The sequence below is a fragment of the Sapajus apella genome, unplaced genomic scaffold (assembly GCF_009761245.1).
Source record: "Sapajus apella isolate SASKATOON/1434 unplaced genomic scaffold, GSC_monkey_1.0 scaffold89, whole genome shotgun sequence".
In the NCBI taxonomy this organism is placed as follows: Eukaryota; Metazoa; Chordata; class Mammalia; order Primates; family Cebidae; genus Sapajus; species Sapajus apella.
In genome coordinates this window covers 5,916,990-5,933,918 of record NW_022437029.1, presented here as the reverse complement: position 1 = coordinate 5,933,918, position 16,929 = coordinate 5,916,990, and the positions used below count along the sequence as shown (strand labels likewise).

The 16,929-nt window shown below is 38.8% G+C and overlaps 1 protein-coding gene across 2 annotated transcripts in view; it reads right to left on the bottom strand.

Moving 5' to 3' along the window:
- The window catches only part of IL1RL1 (interleukin 1 receptor like 1), a 35,455-nt gene that overhangs the window by 10,321 nt on the left and 8,205 nt on the right, over positions 1-16,929 (bottom strand). Inside the window, exons 1-5 of one of the 2 annotated variants that reach the window (XM_032255548.1) lie at positions 4,689-5,368; positions 3,732-3,943; positions 3,010-3,220; positions 1,808-1,982; positions 1,246-1,408 (exon numbers count right to left, since the gene is read on the bottom strand). In XM_032255548.1, the coding sequence (XP_032111439.1) occupies positions 1,246-1,408; positions 1,808-1,982; positions 3,010-3,220; positions 3,732-3,792 (610 nt within the window). In that variant the 5' untranslated portion in view covers positions 3,793-3,943; positions 4,689-5,368. Of the gene's footprint in view, positions 1-1,245; positions 1,409-1,807; positions 1,983-3,009; positions 3,221-3,731; positions 3,944-4,688; positions 5,369-16,929 lie in introns of those variants that run through there. The other variant, XM_032255549.1, reaches the window with a different exon arrangement.

Genomic DNA, 16,929 nt, shown 5'->3' with positions numbered 1-16,929 from the left:
TAGCAATGTTTTTCAAATTCTTCCGACAATAACCCATAATGACAAATACATACCCACACAGATTAAACAGAAGAGCATTTAAATAAAACTTTCTTTCACTACCTATGATGCTCTGTAATATTTTTATTCTCTTTGATATCACTAAAACAGATACTGCTGCAGCCCATAAAACTAATTACATGAAAACTACAATTCTACAGCATAAGAATAAGACTACAGGGAAGTTTTCAAAAGACCCATGAAAATAGCAAATGTGTGAGTCCACAGATTTGCTTGCAGCTCTCCACTAGGGTGCCCATCCTTAGTGAAATCTTCCCCATATGGAATTCTGCCTCCCGTGACCACTGCGGCTGAAAGACAGGCAGTGTTTGTGGAGGACTGCTGCAATCCTCCATCCCTTGATGCTCATTCATTTAAAGAGAATGTGATTAAGGACCACCGCAGTGGTTGATATTAAATAGCAACAGGTGCTGATAGGAGTACAGTCTGGTGATGCTTATTTTACTATGGTGGAATATTGAAAAAACTCCAAAACATTTTCTCCAATATTGCTTTGCCCTAAAAAAAAAACTGTCATATGTCATCTATGTCTGTAGATCGACTTGTGCTAAGGAGACCCCAATTCTTTGTAGACTGATAAGCTATGATTGTGAAGTATTTCCCCTAAATAGGCTTTTATAAAATTTAAAATAACTTGGAAAAAAACATCTTTAGAATGAAGTGACTGACTCGAGGCCATTGATGATGCTTAATGTATTGCGAACAAGGAATAAAAACCATTCAACAACATTTATGTACAACATAGTATCCCATCATAAGGCTTCTCATCAAACTTGGAATCCAATGAGTATTAAAGATTAAATTCTTTTTTTTAATTTGCAGAAATTCTGATTCCAAACTAGGGGGAAAAAAAGTTGGTTTTGCTCTCCAAATAGCTGTAGTATCATTCAAAAAAAAAGTAAGTTAGCATTTAGATTGCTTTATCTTTGGAAAATTAAGTCACAAAGAAGAATAAAGAACCGATGTGGCTTTGAATTAGTAATGTAATTTCCCCTGAAATTTGTTAAATCTTGATAGTGTATTCAGAAAATCTCTTTGCGTCATAGTTAAGAATGTATAAGATAAGACAGAGCAGGAAGAAGTAGAGGGAGGAGGGTGAAGTACAAGAAACCCAACCAGAAGGGCACAACTGTTCCCACTTTGACTTCTTTCCAGTATTCTGTCTCGTTAAAGTTGGTAGCTTACCCTTGACCGTGAAGGACCTTGTCGCTGTCACACTATAGTTGGCTCCATTTTCATTGTGTATAAATTTACAGGTGTAATCACCTGCGTCCTCAGTCATCACATTATCAATGACCAAAAATGACTTGTGCGCCCTGTACCTTGATCCTTGAAGAGCCTGACAATTCTGAAATAAGAAATGTTCCTTTTTAGTAATTCTCCACTTTATTTATTTATTTATTCATTTAGAGACAGAATCTTGGTTGTCCACGCTGGAGTGCAGTGGTGCAATCTGGGCTCACTGCAACCTCTGCCTTCCAGGTTCAAGTGATTCTCAAGCCTCAGCCTCCCAAATAGCTGGGATTACAGGTATGCGCCACCACGCCCAGCTAATTTTTGTATTTTTTGGTAGAGATGGGGTTTCATCATGTTGGCCAGGCTGATCTAAAACTCCTGGCCTCAGGTGACCTGCCTGCTTTGACTTCCCAAAGTGCTGAGATTATGGGAGTAAGACACTGGGCCCAGCCACTTGTATTTATTTTAACTGTGTAATTTTCATCTATTTCCTCCCCAAATTTCCTCTTACCTTAAACCACTCAAGAGGTGCTGTCCAATTGTAGAGGTCAATTGTAGGACAATAAATTTTGGAATTTTTTTCTGATCCAGATACTGTTGAATACATCAAATAATCTGGAATGTTGCAATCTGGCTGCTTTTTATATATGGTGACATTTGCATATCCAGTCATATTGGATGTGGGACTTTTAAAATAAGTCAGACAATTAAGAGTCACTTAGCATTGTGAAATAACTTCACCTAAATTTAGCCTTTACTTAATATTGCTTTTCTTCTTAAAAACCATCAATATACATAATGGTTATTTTCTTATTTAAAAATAAACATTTAAATCTAGAGTTTAAATACTATTTTATTACACTTGAGATAAAAACAGCCCCCATGATAGCCCAACGGTGACTTCTTCACCATTTATTCATACACTACATCTGCTGTAATCCCAGTGTAATAAAGATATTAGTATTTATTGAGTTTACTCTGTACCAGTGATGATCAAGAGCACTTTTCACACATTACCTTAGTTTATTTTCACAATAATGCTTTGAGTTGAATTCCATTATTACATGATATGCATTTTACAGGGAAGGAAACTGAAGGGCAGAGAAGTAGCTTGCTGGCATCACCCAGCTAACTAGAGGCAGGGCGTGAATTTGACACTCGTCCAGCCTCAGACCTAGGCCCTTAACTAACACATCCTGCCTTTTGATATAATTCATTTGACATTTTGTGTATGCCAAATATGGTCACAAAATCAAATTTTTTGTGAACAAGAGTAAGTAATTTGTAGGCACACAATCTCATCAGCCTTCTGTTGCTTAACTTGAAGGTTAAAAGCACTGGTCACCACCCCTTTTCACCTACCAGAGGCCCCCTGAGATGGAAAACAACCAGGTTACTATTTTCTGTGCTGGTTTGTTCTTAATTCCAGCCAAACATGAGCAATTACTCTCAGTTATCTTGGTCATTAGGAATGCTAGGTTTTTCTCTAAGTCAGCTGCAAATTTATCCCTGCAATTATAAATCCAAATAGCTAGCTCGAAATGAGCTAGACCTCAACCTGACAGTATCCCTAGAAGTTTATCCAAATCACTTTATAAATTTAACTGTTCCAGAAAGGACTAGGGAAGGAATGAAAGCAAGGGCGGCTCAAAGGATCAACTATTCAAGAAAGGTGAGCAGGCTGAAAGAGGGTGGGAGCTTTCTGCATAATACCTTCTGACAATGCAGGTATAAATACCAGAATCATCAACTTTGGCTGGTAGAAACTTAAGAAGTTGGCCTGAGGCAAACACATGATTTCTTTCCTGGGTAGGAATCCTTTTGTTTGTTTGTGGGTAATACCAATCCACTGTGTAACTAGGTTTTCCTTTTCTAGGACATCTCACAATTAAAGCCTCATTTTCCAGGCCCCATGATTGTTTACCTGCAAATAAAAGATATAAAGACAATCCTAAAATGACCAAATGAAAAGCTTGTAATTTCTATCCTCTCAATATTTTCTTCCAGGATTAAATTTAGAGACTGGTCAAATACTGTGATACTTTGCGAAAAAATAAATAAATGATTAAGATCTCTTATGAAATGTTGATGTATTAATTTGGAGCTAAATCCCCCACAGTGCTCCAATGGAAAAGCAGCCATATCTATCGAAACAAACTATGTGTCAGTCAACAAATACCTACAACACCTCCCATGTGCAGGCACCATGTTAAATTCTGATGCATTTGAATATGTATAGCTAAACTTATGATATACACATTACAAAGAATTTCTTCTGATAGATCTGTAATGAAGAATGATTGTACAAGAAAATATATTTTTCAGTTTACAATTCGACTGGAATAATTGGAAGCAAGTCACTTAAAACAAGGTGAATGTTCTTGAAATTATGTAATTTACAATAATTTAAATTATAGTTAAAAGGCAATACTTACTAAACTTCGCTGCTGTGGAAGACATGACAATTGTGAGAATTGTTAAGATCCAAAGCCCCATTCTCTGTTTATCAGTCAAGAGCAAGTGTTGGTAACTGGTTGTTGAGATTACTCCAGATGAGTCAATGGCATATAATAGTGAAGGTCACCACGTATGAGGCAGTTGATGATGCTCCCTAAGACAGAGTTGAGAACAGTAGCCTGTATCTCAACTGAAAAATAAATTAGCCAAAACCATAAACACAATTTTTATCAGCTATGATTTTTACTTTCTCAACACCACCCAGGAGAATGAATTAATCGACATGTATTTATTAAGTGCAAACAGATTTAACAGCAGGTTTCAGACAAGCGGCATTGGATTTATTCTTATGGAAGCTTTCCGTCATATAGCTCTCACAAGGATCATGCTATTTGACAATTATCATGCTACTTCACAGTTATATTTTACCAGTCTCATGAGAATGTCCTGAAAGAAACTAAGAAGGAAGGAATATGAGTTTCTATTTTTGAAAAATTAAATAAAATTCAGTAGACTTTAAAAAACACATTGTATCATGTGAAACCACAGACATCCACACAGGCTGGGGGCAGCATGCTCATATAAATAGCTCTCAAACAGACACAGGTGCAAGCAGTCATCACAAAACAGCTAAGGAGTAGCAAAGTCAGAACCAGACTAAAGCATTAGCCAATTAATTGCCCTATTCTTAACCCTAACCCTCAAACATTTGTTCCTTCTTCAGCTTGTTTCCAGGAGTTGCCAAAGACTTTCTAAGAATAGTTGAAGGTCTGTGATCTTTCAGAAAAAGAATCATTTACTATATTACTTGTTTTCTTAAAATATCAGGGGAGGAATGGAACCAACATAGAAATTCATGAACATAAGAATAAACACAATCATGAATTATGAAGACTTTCCTTATTACAAATTTTAGGTAACGAATTGATGCTTACCCAAACTGAAAGACAGAGGGGATGAACTTGGAGTCAGTGACGGAGCTAAGAATAGTCTCCAGCCTTTGTAGGTCCCTCCTCATAGACTACCCACTCTCTTTTATTTTAAAGGGGAGACACTCACAGACATCCTGTAATTTGCCACTCCACCCATCCTAAAATTTGATTTGTAGCCAAATCCATGACTTGTTCAAAAATGCTGATGCATCATGTACTAAGAGTTCTTGATGTTGACAAATAAATATTTAAACACAAAAACAACATTGAGTAATGCCTTAAGAGGAAATAATTGAATCATTTCCTCCCATTTTAGCATCAGTTTCAGGCTGAATCATAAATAATGTTTATTGGCTGTGCCCTGATGTTAGGACACTTTTAGTTCTAAATGGTCTTGACATCAGGGGCTGGAGGCTGCCTTTCCAGATATTCCTTGATACCTCATTTGGTAGACATCACTCAGGAAAGCTCTGCCAGCCTCGGCAGCATTGGTGCCAGGCGTTTCAAAAGCAAAGATCAGGGAAAGGCAATATGAAGTAAGAAGCACTTTCTGGAACTTAAAAATGCTCTGTCTAGGGTCCAGAATGTGACTTCACCCCAACCCAAAATAGTTCCAGCTCCTTGGATTTAAAACTCAGTAGGGCTCTCATCCTGGATGAAAAAAAAAAAAAAAAAAAAAAAAAAAAAAAAAAGTTTTTCTGGAGTGCAGAGAAAGAGAAGGGGGCTGAGGGGGCTGTGACTAAGAAGCTTCCCTCAAGGGGAATGATGATGAAGGAGCCTCAAATCTTGGGCTCCATGTACAACAAACTTCAAAAGCAAAATTTGATTTTAGCTATGCGTAGTTGTGATGACCCTATCATGAGTACAGTCAACCTTTTAAATGATGTTTAAAAGTCATCACATCGGGCCGGGCGCAGTGGCTCACGCCTGTAATCCCAGCACTTTGGGAGGCCGAGGCGGGTGGATCACGAGGTCAAGAGATCGAGACCATCCCGGTCAACATGGTAAAACCCCGTCTCTACTAAAAATACAAAAAATTAGCTGAGCATGGTAGCACGTGCCTGTAATCCCAGCTGCTCAGGAGGCTGAGGCAGGAGAATTGCCTGAACCCAGGAGGCGGAGGTTGTGGTGGGCCGAGATCATGCCATTGCACTCCAGCCTGGGTAACAAGAGGGAAACTCCATCCCATTAAAAAAAAAAAAAAAAAAAAAAGTCATCACATCTCAGAAGGATTCAAACCAATTTAATAATATAATGTTAATAGCTAATCTTTCTTTAGAATGTACCCTACGCCAGACACAGTCTAAGTGATTTACATATATTAATTCTTTCATTCTCACAATCACCCAATAGGCAGGCGCTTGTATTATGATGCCCATTTTACAGACAAAGACACTGAGGCACAGAGAGATTAAGCAACTTACCCGTGTCACTTTACATTAAGAGGTGAAGTCACAATTTGAACCCAAGAAGGCTGGCTCTAAAGACTAGACTAATCACAGACTCCAACTGCCGCTGCTTGTGGAAGGTCAAGAAGGGAGGTGCTGCAAAAGGGGGAGTTCTCAGTACATTTTTTGAGCCAGCATCTTTGCTCCCCATAGTGTCTGGAACCAGTCTTGAACCTCTTATCTGTCAGGGGTTTAGTCAGCCTTTGGGTGTGTGCAGCGGCTCTGAGAGGAAGAGATATACAGTCCCTTGACCGCTGGGAGATTGAGCCTGAGATGTTTGCTGTAAATTAGAGGAATTAGGTCTGCACATTGTTATTCTTGACCTACTTGGTGGAAGTCCGTTTTATCGAGATCTTATTGCAGTTTTGGTATGAGATGACAGCTGGAAGCCAGCGAGTCTGCAATGCGGCCTGCAGTTCCCAAAGTGCTGCATAGGGTTTGTTCAATAAAATCACACAATCTCAGAATTGTTTTATATTTGGCATCCCAAAACATCTCTTTAAAACATGTATTAAGTGTGAGCATTCATTCATTAAACTAGGTCACATGAGCATTGGTTTCTCTGTTTTAAAAATAAGGCTTCGGTCAATTTTAACATCATAATGATGAAATTTTGCAGGATTATTTACTAAAGTCAAACTATTCCTGTAAAATAATTGTCGTTCATTTCATAATTAAGAACTTTCATTCAAAGTGCAATACTGTGCGGTACTTATGATCAACATCACTCAAATTTTAGAGATAGAAATAAAAACCCAAGGATAAGACTGGTTAAGTAATTTGACCAAGTTCACCCAGTTGCGGCTGGGATTGAAACCAGACTTTTGAACTTCGAAGCCAAGGTTATTTTTTCCCCTAATGTCAACTAAAAAGGAGAACATCCTCTATACCAGAGATTAGAGTTGTAAAGCTTTTCTTTTTATAATTGGGACTGGGTTGTTAAAATAAGCTAGTCTATAATTTCTTCTTTGAAAAGAACTAAATCACTTTGGCTTCTCACTACTCAGCCACCATCTGACATAAAAAAGAGTAGCAACTTAAGACAAACTGCAAAAAGGCAAGGACTTCTAATAAATGAATAAAGCAAGAGATTTTACACACCCATACATTTCTACCAACTTAATCAGAAATCTTCCAGTGTCTGCTTGTTTCTCTGGCAAACATCCTTTTGTAGACATCTCAAAACTACTCTCCCTTTTCCAGATCAATCTCATGGAATCCAACCTCATTTAACTGAATTTTTCTTAATTTTGTTACAGTTTTGAAATCTATATGTGTGTATTTACAACTTACTTCTCTGACGTATCCACTGAAAAAAACAAAAAACAAAAGAACAAACAAAACCTTATGTTTTGAGGGTGACAGCTAGCTGCTGGCCTGTGGAGTGTGACATTCAAGTACTTTCTAACTTAGAAGGTATCTTGGAAGATTTCTTCATTTGACTTAGTCAGCTATCACACCCAAATGTAAAATGTCAGTACCCTAATACACTCCAGAGCTGTTCATGTGTGGCCTGGTCAAAAGCCAGGAAATTTGGTCACATTGTCCTGTATGAATTTTAGTGAGTCAGACTCTCATTCAGAAACTCTCAAAATAAGCAAGGGGTGGATTTTTTCCCCCTGATTTCATTAGAGGACATCTGGGTGCCATTTTTATTCTTTTTATTTTTTTCTTGATGAAAATGTTTGCAGGACCTGCAGTGGACGGAGCAGAACTGGAATGGCCCTAGGTGGCCTGGCCGGGGCCTCTGGAGAATGTGCTGCCCCCCCGCCACCAGGTCCATTATCTGTGTCACCCTGGGCAAGGTGCTTGTCTCTTGGCCACACTCCAAACTGTAGGCCCACTGAAGGCTCCGCTCCTTCCCGCCAAACTCCTTCCTTCTTCACTCAATCCTCCCCTCCAAAAACCAGAAGACCAGTCTGAATGGTTATTATTAAAAACTTTAAAAACAGCAGATATTGGCACGGATGTGGAGAAAAGGGAATGCTTATACATTGTTGCTGGGATCGTTAATTAGTTCAATCTCTATGGAAAACAGTATGAAGATTTCTCAATGAACCAAAAATAGAACTACCACTCAACCCAACAATCCCACTACTTCTCTAAGGAAAAAAAAAATCATATAAAAAAGACACCTCTCCACCTCTACTAGTATGTGCACTGTATCACTCTTCACAATAGCAAAGTCATGGAACCAACTTACATGTCCATCAATAGTTGAATGGATAAAGAAAATGTGGTGCCTATTTCCCACAGATTACTATGCAGCCATAAAAAGAGTGAGATTATGTCCTTTGCCACATAGATGGAGCTGGAGACCATTATTCTAAGTGAACCAATTGCTACATGTTCTCACTTATATGTCAGAGCTAAACAATGGGTACGCATGGGCATAAAGATGGAAATAATAGACACTGGGGACTCCAAAAGTGGGGAGTGTAGGAGGCGAGGAATGAAAAATTACCTACTGGATACAATATTCGCTATTTGGGTAAGCCCAGTCCCCACCAGTATGCAATATACCTGTGTAAAAAACAAGTATATGTACCCTAGAATCTAAAATTTTTTTTAAAAAGAAGAAGAAGAAGAAGAAGAAGAAGAAGAAGAAGAAGAAGAAGAAACCAGCATATATTATAAGGACCAAGTGGAATTAACAAAAGTTTCCTGTGTTCAGAACAGAACTTCTGATCTCCTCCAGCCTCCTTGCTTTCCTTGCCCCTAAGAAAAACCAGTGTCTCTCATTTTCTTCTTATCTCAATGATGACAACTCCCTGAATATTGACTCAGATCAAGACTCCATTTATTATTGACTCTTCTCTTCCTCACATATTGCACATGCAATCCATCAGGACAATCTATGTTTTCATCTACAAAGGGCACCCTACCTGCAACTACATCTCTCCATTATCATGGCCACCATCCTTGTCCAAGCCATCATGGTCTCTCACTTGGATTTTAATAACTGCTTCTAATTTGCCGTCCCTGCTTCCACTTGTACCCTTTTTAGTCAGTTCCTAAAACAGATACTCTGGAGATTCTGTTAGAACCTAGGTCAAATCATGGAGGCCTCCAAAGTCTTCCATCTCACCCACAGGAAAAGCCAATACCTGTAGAGTAGATGGGAGGTCCCCCGCTATGGAATACCACTGATCACCTCTCTGTCCTCCAACCCTGTGTCTTCCTTGCTGTTTCTTGAAGGCACCAGGCATACATTGTTCCTTCTGCTTGGACAGCTTCTTCCCGTTACTCACAACTAACTTACCTCCTCCAAGTGGGCACTCGGATTGTACATTCTCAATGAGGCTTAGCCTGACTACTCAATTTTCTGTTCTTTTTTTTTTTTTTTTTGCTTCTCATTTTTGAAAATTGCACTAAAATTTACATAACGTAAAATTAACTAATTTGAAGTGCACAATTTAGTGGCATTTAGTAAATTCACAATGTGGTACAACCACTACATTTTCGATGTAACCCCACACCTATTAATGTGAAGTCCCCATTCTTCCTCTTCCACCACAAACCCACAGCCACCACTACTTTGCTTTCTGTCTCTATAGATTTATCTATTCTGAATATTTCCTATAAATGCAATCATACAATAAGTGCCCTTTGGGACTGCCTTATATAACTTAGCATAATGTTCCCAGCGTTTGTTCATATTGTAGATTGAGTCTGTACTTTATTGCTTCTAATGATTAAATAATATTCCACTGTGTGTACATACCACACACAGTGTGGTACAGACTTTGTTTATTCATTCTTCCCTTGATGGACATCTGGGTTGCTTCTAGCTATTGACTATTTTGAACAATGCTGCTGTTCGTGTTCAAGTATTTGTTTGAGTCCCTGATCAATCAATTTTGAATTGCAATGTCTCCTCTCCCCTTCCCCATCTCCTTAACCTGCTCCAATCTTTTTCTAAGGCATTCATCACTGCCTAACATTCTAGTTGCGCATCATGTTTATTATTTTGTTTTATCCATTGGAATATGAACTCCAGAAGGCAAGATTATTTTTGTGAGTTTTGTCTATTGATACAGCTCACGTACCTGGAAGAGGACAAAGTAGGTGCTCAGAAATATTTATTTATTATTATTATTGTTTCTGAGGCAAGGTCTCACTTTGTTGCCCAGGCCAGAGTGCAGTGGTGTCATCATGGCTCACTGCAGCCTCCACCTCCCAAGCTCAGGCGATCCTCCCAATTTAGCCTCCAAAGTAGCTGGGACCACATGAGCACACCACCATGCCCAGCTAATTTTTGTATTTTTTGTAGAGATGGGGTTTCACCATGTTGCACAGGCTGGTATCAAACATCTGGGCTCAAGGGATTCATCCACATTGACCTCCCAAAGTGCTGGGATTACAGGCCTGAGCCACCATGCTCAGCCTCAGAAATGTCTATTAAATGAACCAATACAAATGACCAGGGGGTGGATTTTAGGATCCGAGAAATAAAGCTTTTGTATCTGGATCTGAATGAGAGTAGTCTATGTTTTACCATGCTCTTACATCTCTACCCCGAACCTCTGCCTTATTCCTTTTCTCTCATGGGAAGATGAGACCTGAGTCACCCTTGGGAGGTCCCATGGGAACTCCTGGGCCAAGAAGAGATGGAGCATAGAGAGCCAGAAGAAGCTCTGTTGACTGCAGACACAGAGGAAAAAGAAATGGGCTGGTGGCCATGTGAAAAACAGCCAGCAGTCTTAACAGTTTGCTCATGTGAAATGACTAAATCATCACTAAAATCCCTTTAAGACTAATAGTTTAAGCCATTATATGACTTATCATATACTAATCACACAGACTCTTGCTTTTGCACACAGGTCTGCATTTGTCACCCTTTACCTAGTTCATGTGCATCTCCTTTTGTCCTGAGGTCAGTGTAACCTTATTTTCCCAGCAGCAGAATCAGCTTCTAAAGCTTCAGTGGAAATCTAAAATATACCTGGAAAATTAAAGAATTGGGAGTACCCAAGTCATGGTTAAAGAATAAGAACAAAGTCAGGGAACTTACACAACCTGACCTTAAGACTTAATATAAATCTTAAGATCAATTAAGACAATATAAGTCTTCCTCTTCCACCACAAACCCATAGCCACTACCAATTTGCTTCTGTCTCTGTGGATCTATCTATTTTGAATATTTCCTATAAATGGAATCATATAATAAGTATGAAAACACCACTGTTTTCATTACTGTAGCTTTAATACTTAATATAAGACTTACGATAGTGAAAACAGTCTGGTGTGGGCATAAAGATAGACATATTGATCAAAGGATTAGAAGAGAGAATCCAGAAGTAGACTCAAGAATCTACAGTCAATTGATGTTTGATTGAAGTGCCAACATAAGGTTATGGTGAAAAACACTGCCTTCAACACAAAATGATGGAAAAATTGACTGTCTATACAAAAAAGCTCTGCCTCACATTATACACAAAAATAAAATAAAAATGGATTATATCGCCTAGCAGAAAATCTTAAACTTGAAGTAGGAACATATTTTTTAAATGGATACAAAGATCACTAATCATGAAAGAAAATAAATCATAGCTTGGACTTCATTAAAATTAGAAACTTCTCTTCTTCAAAGACATCATTAGAATTTGAATAGACTAAGCCACAGAATCAGACAACATACTCATAATTTGCACATCAGATGAAAGACTTTTATCTATACTTCATAAATAACTGTTACAAGTTCATATGGAAAAGATAAAATAGTCCAATTTTTTAAATGAGGAAAAGATTGAACTGATATTTCACAAAAGGAAATATATCAATGTCAAATAAGCACAGGACAAATGTGTGCAAAGTTACTAGTTATTAGAGAAATGTAAACAATTAAAATCACGATGAGATTCTATTTCATAGCTAATAAAAAGACTGACAATATCAAATTTTGGGAAGGATGTGGTACACCTAGAACTCTTATGCATCACTGATAGGAGTGTGAAATTATACGATGACTTTGGAACACAGTTGGGCAGTTTCTGATTGTATATGCCCCAGAAATTCCTCTCCTGGGGATTTAAATAAAAACTAATGCACACACAAAGACTTGTACACAAATGTTCATAGCAGTTCTATTTATATAGCCAAATACTGGAAATAATACCAGTGACCATCAGCACGTATATGGCTAAACTATTCTATATTCATACAATAGAACACTACTCAGCAAAAAAGAAAAAAAGGAACTACTGATTCACAAAATATAAATGAATCTTAGAAACATACTGAATGAAAGAAGAAAGTTTTAAAAGAATGCATGCTATATGGTCCCATTTACATAATGTTCCCAAACTGCAAGGCCAGTGAGTGGTACCTAGAGTGGAAGATGAAGGGTGGCAATTACCTATAAAGGCGTATGAGAAAGATGTGTGGAATCTGTCGATTGAGATGATGGTTTCAGAGGTGCTATGTTTGGATATTTATACCCTCCCAACCTCATGTTGGAATTTGATCCCCAATATTGAAGGTGAGGCTTAAGGGGGAGTGTTTGGGTCATAGTATGGATCCCTCATGAATAGATTAATGCCCCCCTCAATCCCCTCCCTTGGGGGTCAGTGAGTTCTCACTCTATTAATTCCAGTGGGAGCTTGTTGTTAAAAATAATTTGGTACTCCCCCACCCCTTGCTTCTTCTCACCCACGTGATCTCTGCACACACCAGCTCCCCTGCATCTTCCTCCAGAATTGGAAGCAGCTTGAGGCCCTCACCAGATGCAGGTGACCAGTCTTGAACTTTACAGCTGTTAAAATCATGAGCCAAATAAACTTTTTCTTAATAAATTACCCAGCCTCAGGTATTATTTTATAATGGTACAAAACAAACTAAGACAATAGGCTGTACATGTGTCAAAACTTATTGAACTTTACACTTAAAAATGTGTGTATTTTAGTGTATATAAATTATATATCAATAAGATAATGAATAAAACACAAGAAAAAAGTTAAAGAACATCTACTCTATGACTCAATAACTCCCCCCTTAGAATTTACGCAAGATAATTAAAAAACATATCCACAAAATACTTGTAAAAGAATGTTCATAAATGCCATATTCATAATACCAAAAATTAAAATTAATCTAAACATCTAGCAACAGGAGAACAGATCTTTATTTTTTGAATGTAAACTACTAGGAAATGCAAAGGAGGGAAATACTGATATAACCACAGGATGACTCTCAAACAAGAAAATAAATAATTAAAGCCTTGCTCCCGAAAAATTATGCTAAGCAAAAGAAACTAAACACAGAAGGCTACATATTATATATCATACCTATAGGAAGTCCAATAATAGGCAAATTATAATCAATCATGCTGGAAACCAGAGAATATGTGGAAATTTAATTGGAAAGGAGTGAGGGCAACTCTCTGGGAAGAAGAAATGCTTTCTGTGCTGTTGGGATGGTGATTACATGGTGGCTATGACTGCTGAATCTCATTCAACTGAACATGTAAGACTGATGTTTTTAATTGAATATTAGTTGTTTCTCAACAAGTAAAGTAAAAGAAAAGAAAACCATGTTTTCCCATTACGTAGTAGAAAGAGCCCTGTATTGAAGTCGGGAGACCCAGATTCATTTCTGGGATCTGTCACACCATGATAAATCTCCACTGGAGCTCTTGCCAATATTTTATCATCAAGCTCCTCATAAAGCATCTGTAGAGGAAATGGTCCCTTTTCAAAAATTATTCATAGAACAAGTTGTCCTGCGAAGAATTCTGGTTTCTGTCATTTCTCCCTCAAAACTTTTAGATAAGTTTCCCGTCTGAATTCATTTCCATTTTTCCATGTAAGATTAAGGGCAATGAGACAGACAACACAAAAGCATGGAGGACAGTCAGAAAGACAGCACTGTGGAATGTGAGCAGCTGAAGGCCTGAAGAGCAAAGGCTGAGGTTTTCCAAAGAAGAAGGAATTCTGCCTCAAGACTGCAACACAGAAATCCCGCCTGAAATTCCAACTGGCTGCCCTGTGGAATTCAGAATCAAGACTGCAACACCAACTCTTATCTAAGTTTCCAGTCTGCCAGCCTGCCATGTAGAGTTAGATTGCCAAGCCCCACAATCTCATAAGCAAGTTTCTTAAAATAGATAGATTATAGATAGATTAGATAGATACATAGCTACATAGATAATCTACTAGCTCTGTTTCTCTGGAGAACTCTAAGATAGCAAGTATCAATGATAAGACTAATCAGACTAGAGTTGTTTGACTTCAGAGTGTTTTGAATGTAACTGTGGTGAACCACACAATAATTTTTTACCTTGGCCACATAAGAATGATTGTGTTTTCCTCTTAATCCCCACCATCTCAAAGTTGCCATGTATTGCTGATATTTCTGTGAAACAGTTGTGTTTTCTACAATTTCCTTTTCTTGGAGGATGCAAAGAGGGGTGGATTTATGATTCCTTGATGATTTAGACTTTTTTAAGAAAGAGAGATTGGTTCATTAATCATCAGTGTGCTCCCTCCAGTAAAGTCATGTTTGCAGCCTTAAATGTAGATGCATCAAGTAGTTATTCTGACCAGATGATAGGAGGGACAGGGGCAGTGGCTATAGACTCATTGGTGGTAAGGATGTCAGTGTTCTAACATCTAACATGACTGTACATTCCAACACTGTATCAACTGGGCTTAGAAAAGCAAAATGCTGAACCCAGAAAAACAGTGAGGGCTGTTCTGTCATGCCAATCACTGTTTCAGATACTGGGAATATAGCAACACACCACAAAGGACAAAGGAAAACAAAAAAAACCTGCCCTTGTGGAATTTATGTCCACAAGGAGAAGGACAATAAGTAACATAAAGAAATAAAAAATAGTTATAAAAGATTTTAGAGTGTGATACGCTTAAGAAAAAAATAAAGCAGGGGAGAGAACTCAGGGGAGTTGGAGGAGAGCAATTTTAGGCAGATGACCTAGGAAGGCCAACTAGGAAGGAGACATTTAATAAACAGCCCAGGTAGAAGGGGCAGGCAGTGTGAAGGCCCAGCCATGGAGGCACGCCCAGTGTGTCTGAAGGCCAGCAGTGAGGCCATATGGCCCAAAAGGTGTGAGAAACTCCACAGCACTGAGAGATGGTTGGAGACGGATAGAGACCAGATTGCTAGTGAGTCATCCTGAGCAACTTGGCTTTTATTCAGTGTGAGATGAAGACCATTAAAGTGTTTCAAGCCAAGGAGTGACATGACCTCTAACTTGACAAAGGCTTTAAACACTCTGAGTGTGAAAATACTTTTTTTTTTTTTGAGATGGAGTTTCACTCTTGTTGCCTAGGCTGGAGTGCAATACCATGATCTCAGCTCATTGAAACCTCCACCTTCCAGGTTCAAGCAATTCTCCTGCCTCAGCCTCCCAAGTATCTGGAATTACAGGCATGTGCCACCATGCCCAGCTAATTTTTTATATTTCTAATAGAGATGAGGTTTCACCATGTTGGCCAGGCTGGTTTCAAACTCCTGATCTCAGGTGATCCACCCCACTTGGCCTCCCAAATTGCTGGGATAACAGGCGTAAGCCACCTCACCCAGCCAAAAATACTCTTAAGAATGGCAAGGGATGAGACATCCCGTGAGACAGAGACAGTGGCTAGGACCAGAGTGGGGAAGTGCAGGTCGTGAGACGTGGTTGGGATGCAGACATATTTTGAGGGTAGAGTTAGCAGGACTTCTTGATGGATAGGACAGGAGAGTAATCAAAAGAGAACTTTGAGGTTTAGGGCACTAACTGGTCAAATAGGGTTGCTAGTTACTGAATGAGGAAATGGCTGGTGGAATGGGTTTTAGAGTAGGATTACACTAGTTTTGGACATATTCAGCTTGATACCTCATTAAACATAAAACTGGAGATGTGAATTCATTGGTAGGATGGATATTTGCTTCTGAAATTCTAAAGGCATATTGGGCTACAGATATAATTTTGGGATACATCAGTGTATAGATGAAATTAAACTCATGAGACTAGAGATCTTCAAAAGAGGGGAAGTAGCTAGGCCATGAGGGCCTGATAGAGCAACTTCTGAGTTTCACTGTAAAACATCCCAGAGAATAGGCGTTCGTCCTTCGCTGAAGAATGGATTTAGATGTCTGCATATGACACTGCAAATGTGGTATCTGGCATGAAGTGACCCTGATTTCTGACCCAGGCCAGCTGCACTGTCCCCACCACCTTAAAAATGACACTGGAGTAAACGCACACCAAAGCTGTGTGATGAGACATTGTATAGGCAACAGTTTTTTGCTTTTTTTTCCCCACCATGAGGTAAAGGAAAATAATGCAGGACAAAACCTAACCCACGGACATTAAGATATTTTTGTTTTGAAGATCTTCTTACGGTTTATTAAAAGGTAACAGAAAGAGAATAAAGAGCAAAGCAAAAGAAAGGGCCAGGCATGATGGTTCATGCCGTATTCCCAGCACTTTGAGAGGCTCAAGTGGGAGGTCTGCTGTAGTCCAGGAGTTCAAGACTAGCCTAGGCAACATAGTGAGACCCCATCTCTACAAAAAATTTAAAATTTAGTCTGGCATGGTGGTATATGCCTGTAGTCCCAGCTACTTGGGAAGCTGAGGCAGGAGGATTTCTTAAGCCTGTGAGGTTGAGGCTGCAATGAGCCATGATCATGTTACTGCACTCCAGCCTAGATGATGGAGTGAGATTTTGTCTCAAAACATAAAAAATAAAAATAAAAAATGGAAGAAAGAAAGGAGGGAGGGAGGGGGGCCAAGTAGCTGGGACGACAGGCATATACCACAGGGGAGGGGAGGAGAAGGAAAGGAGAGCAAA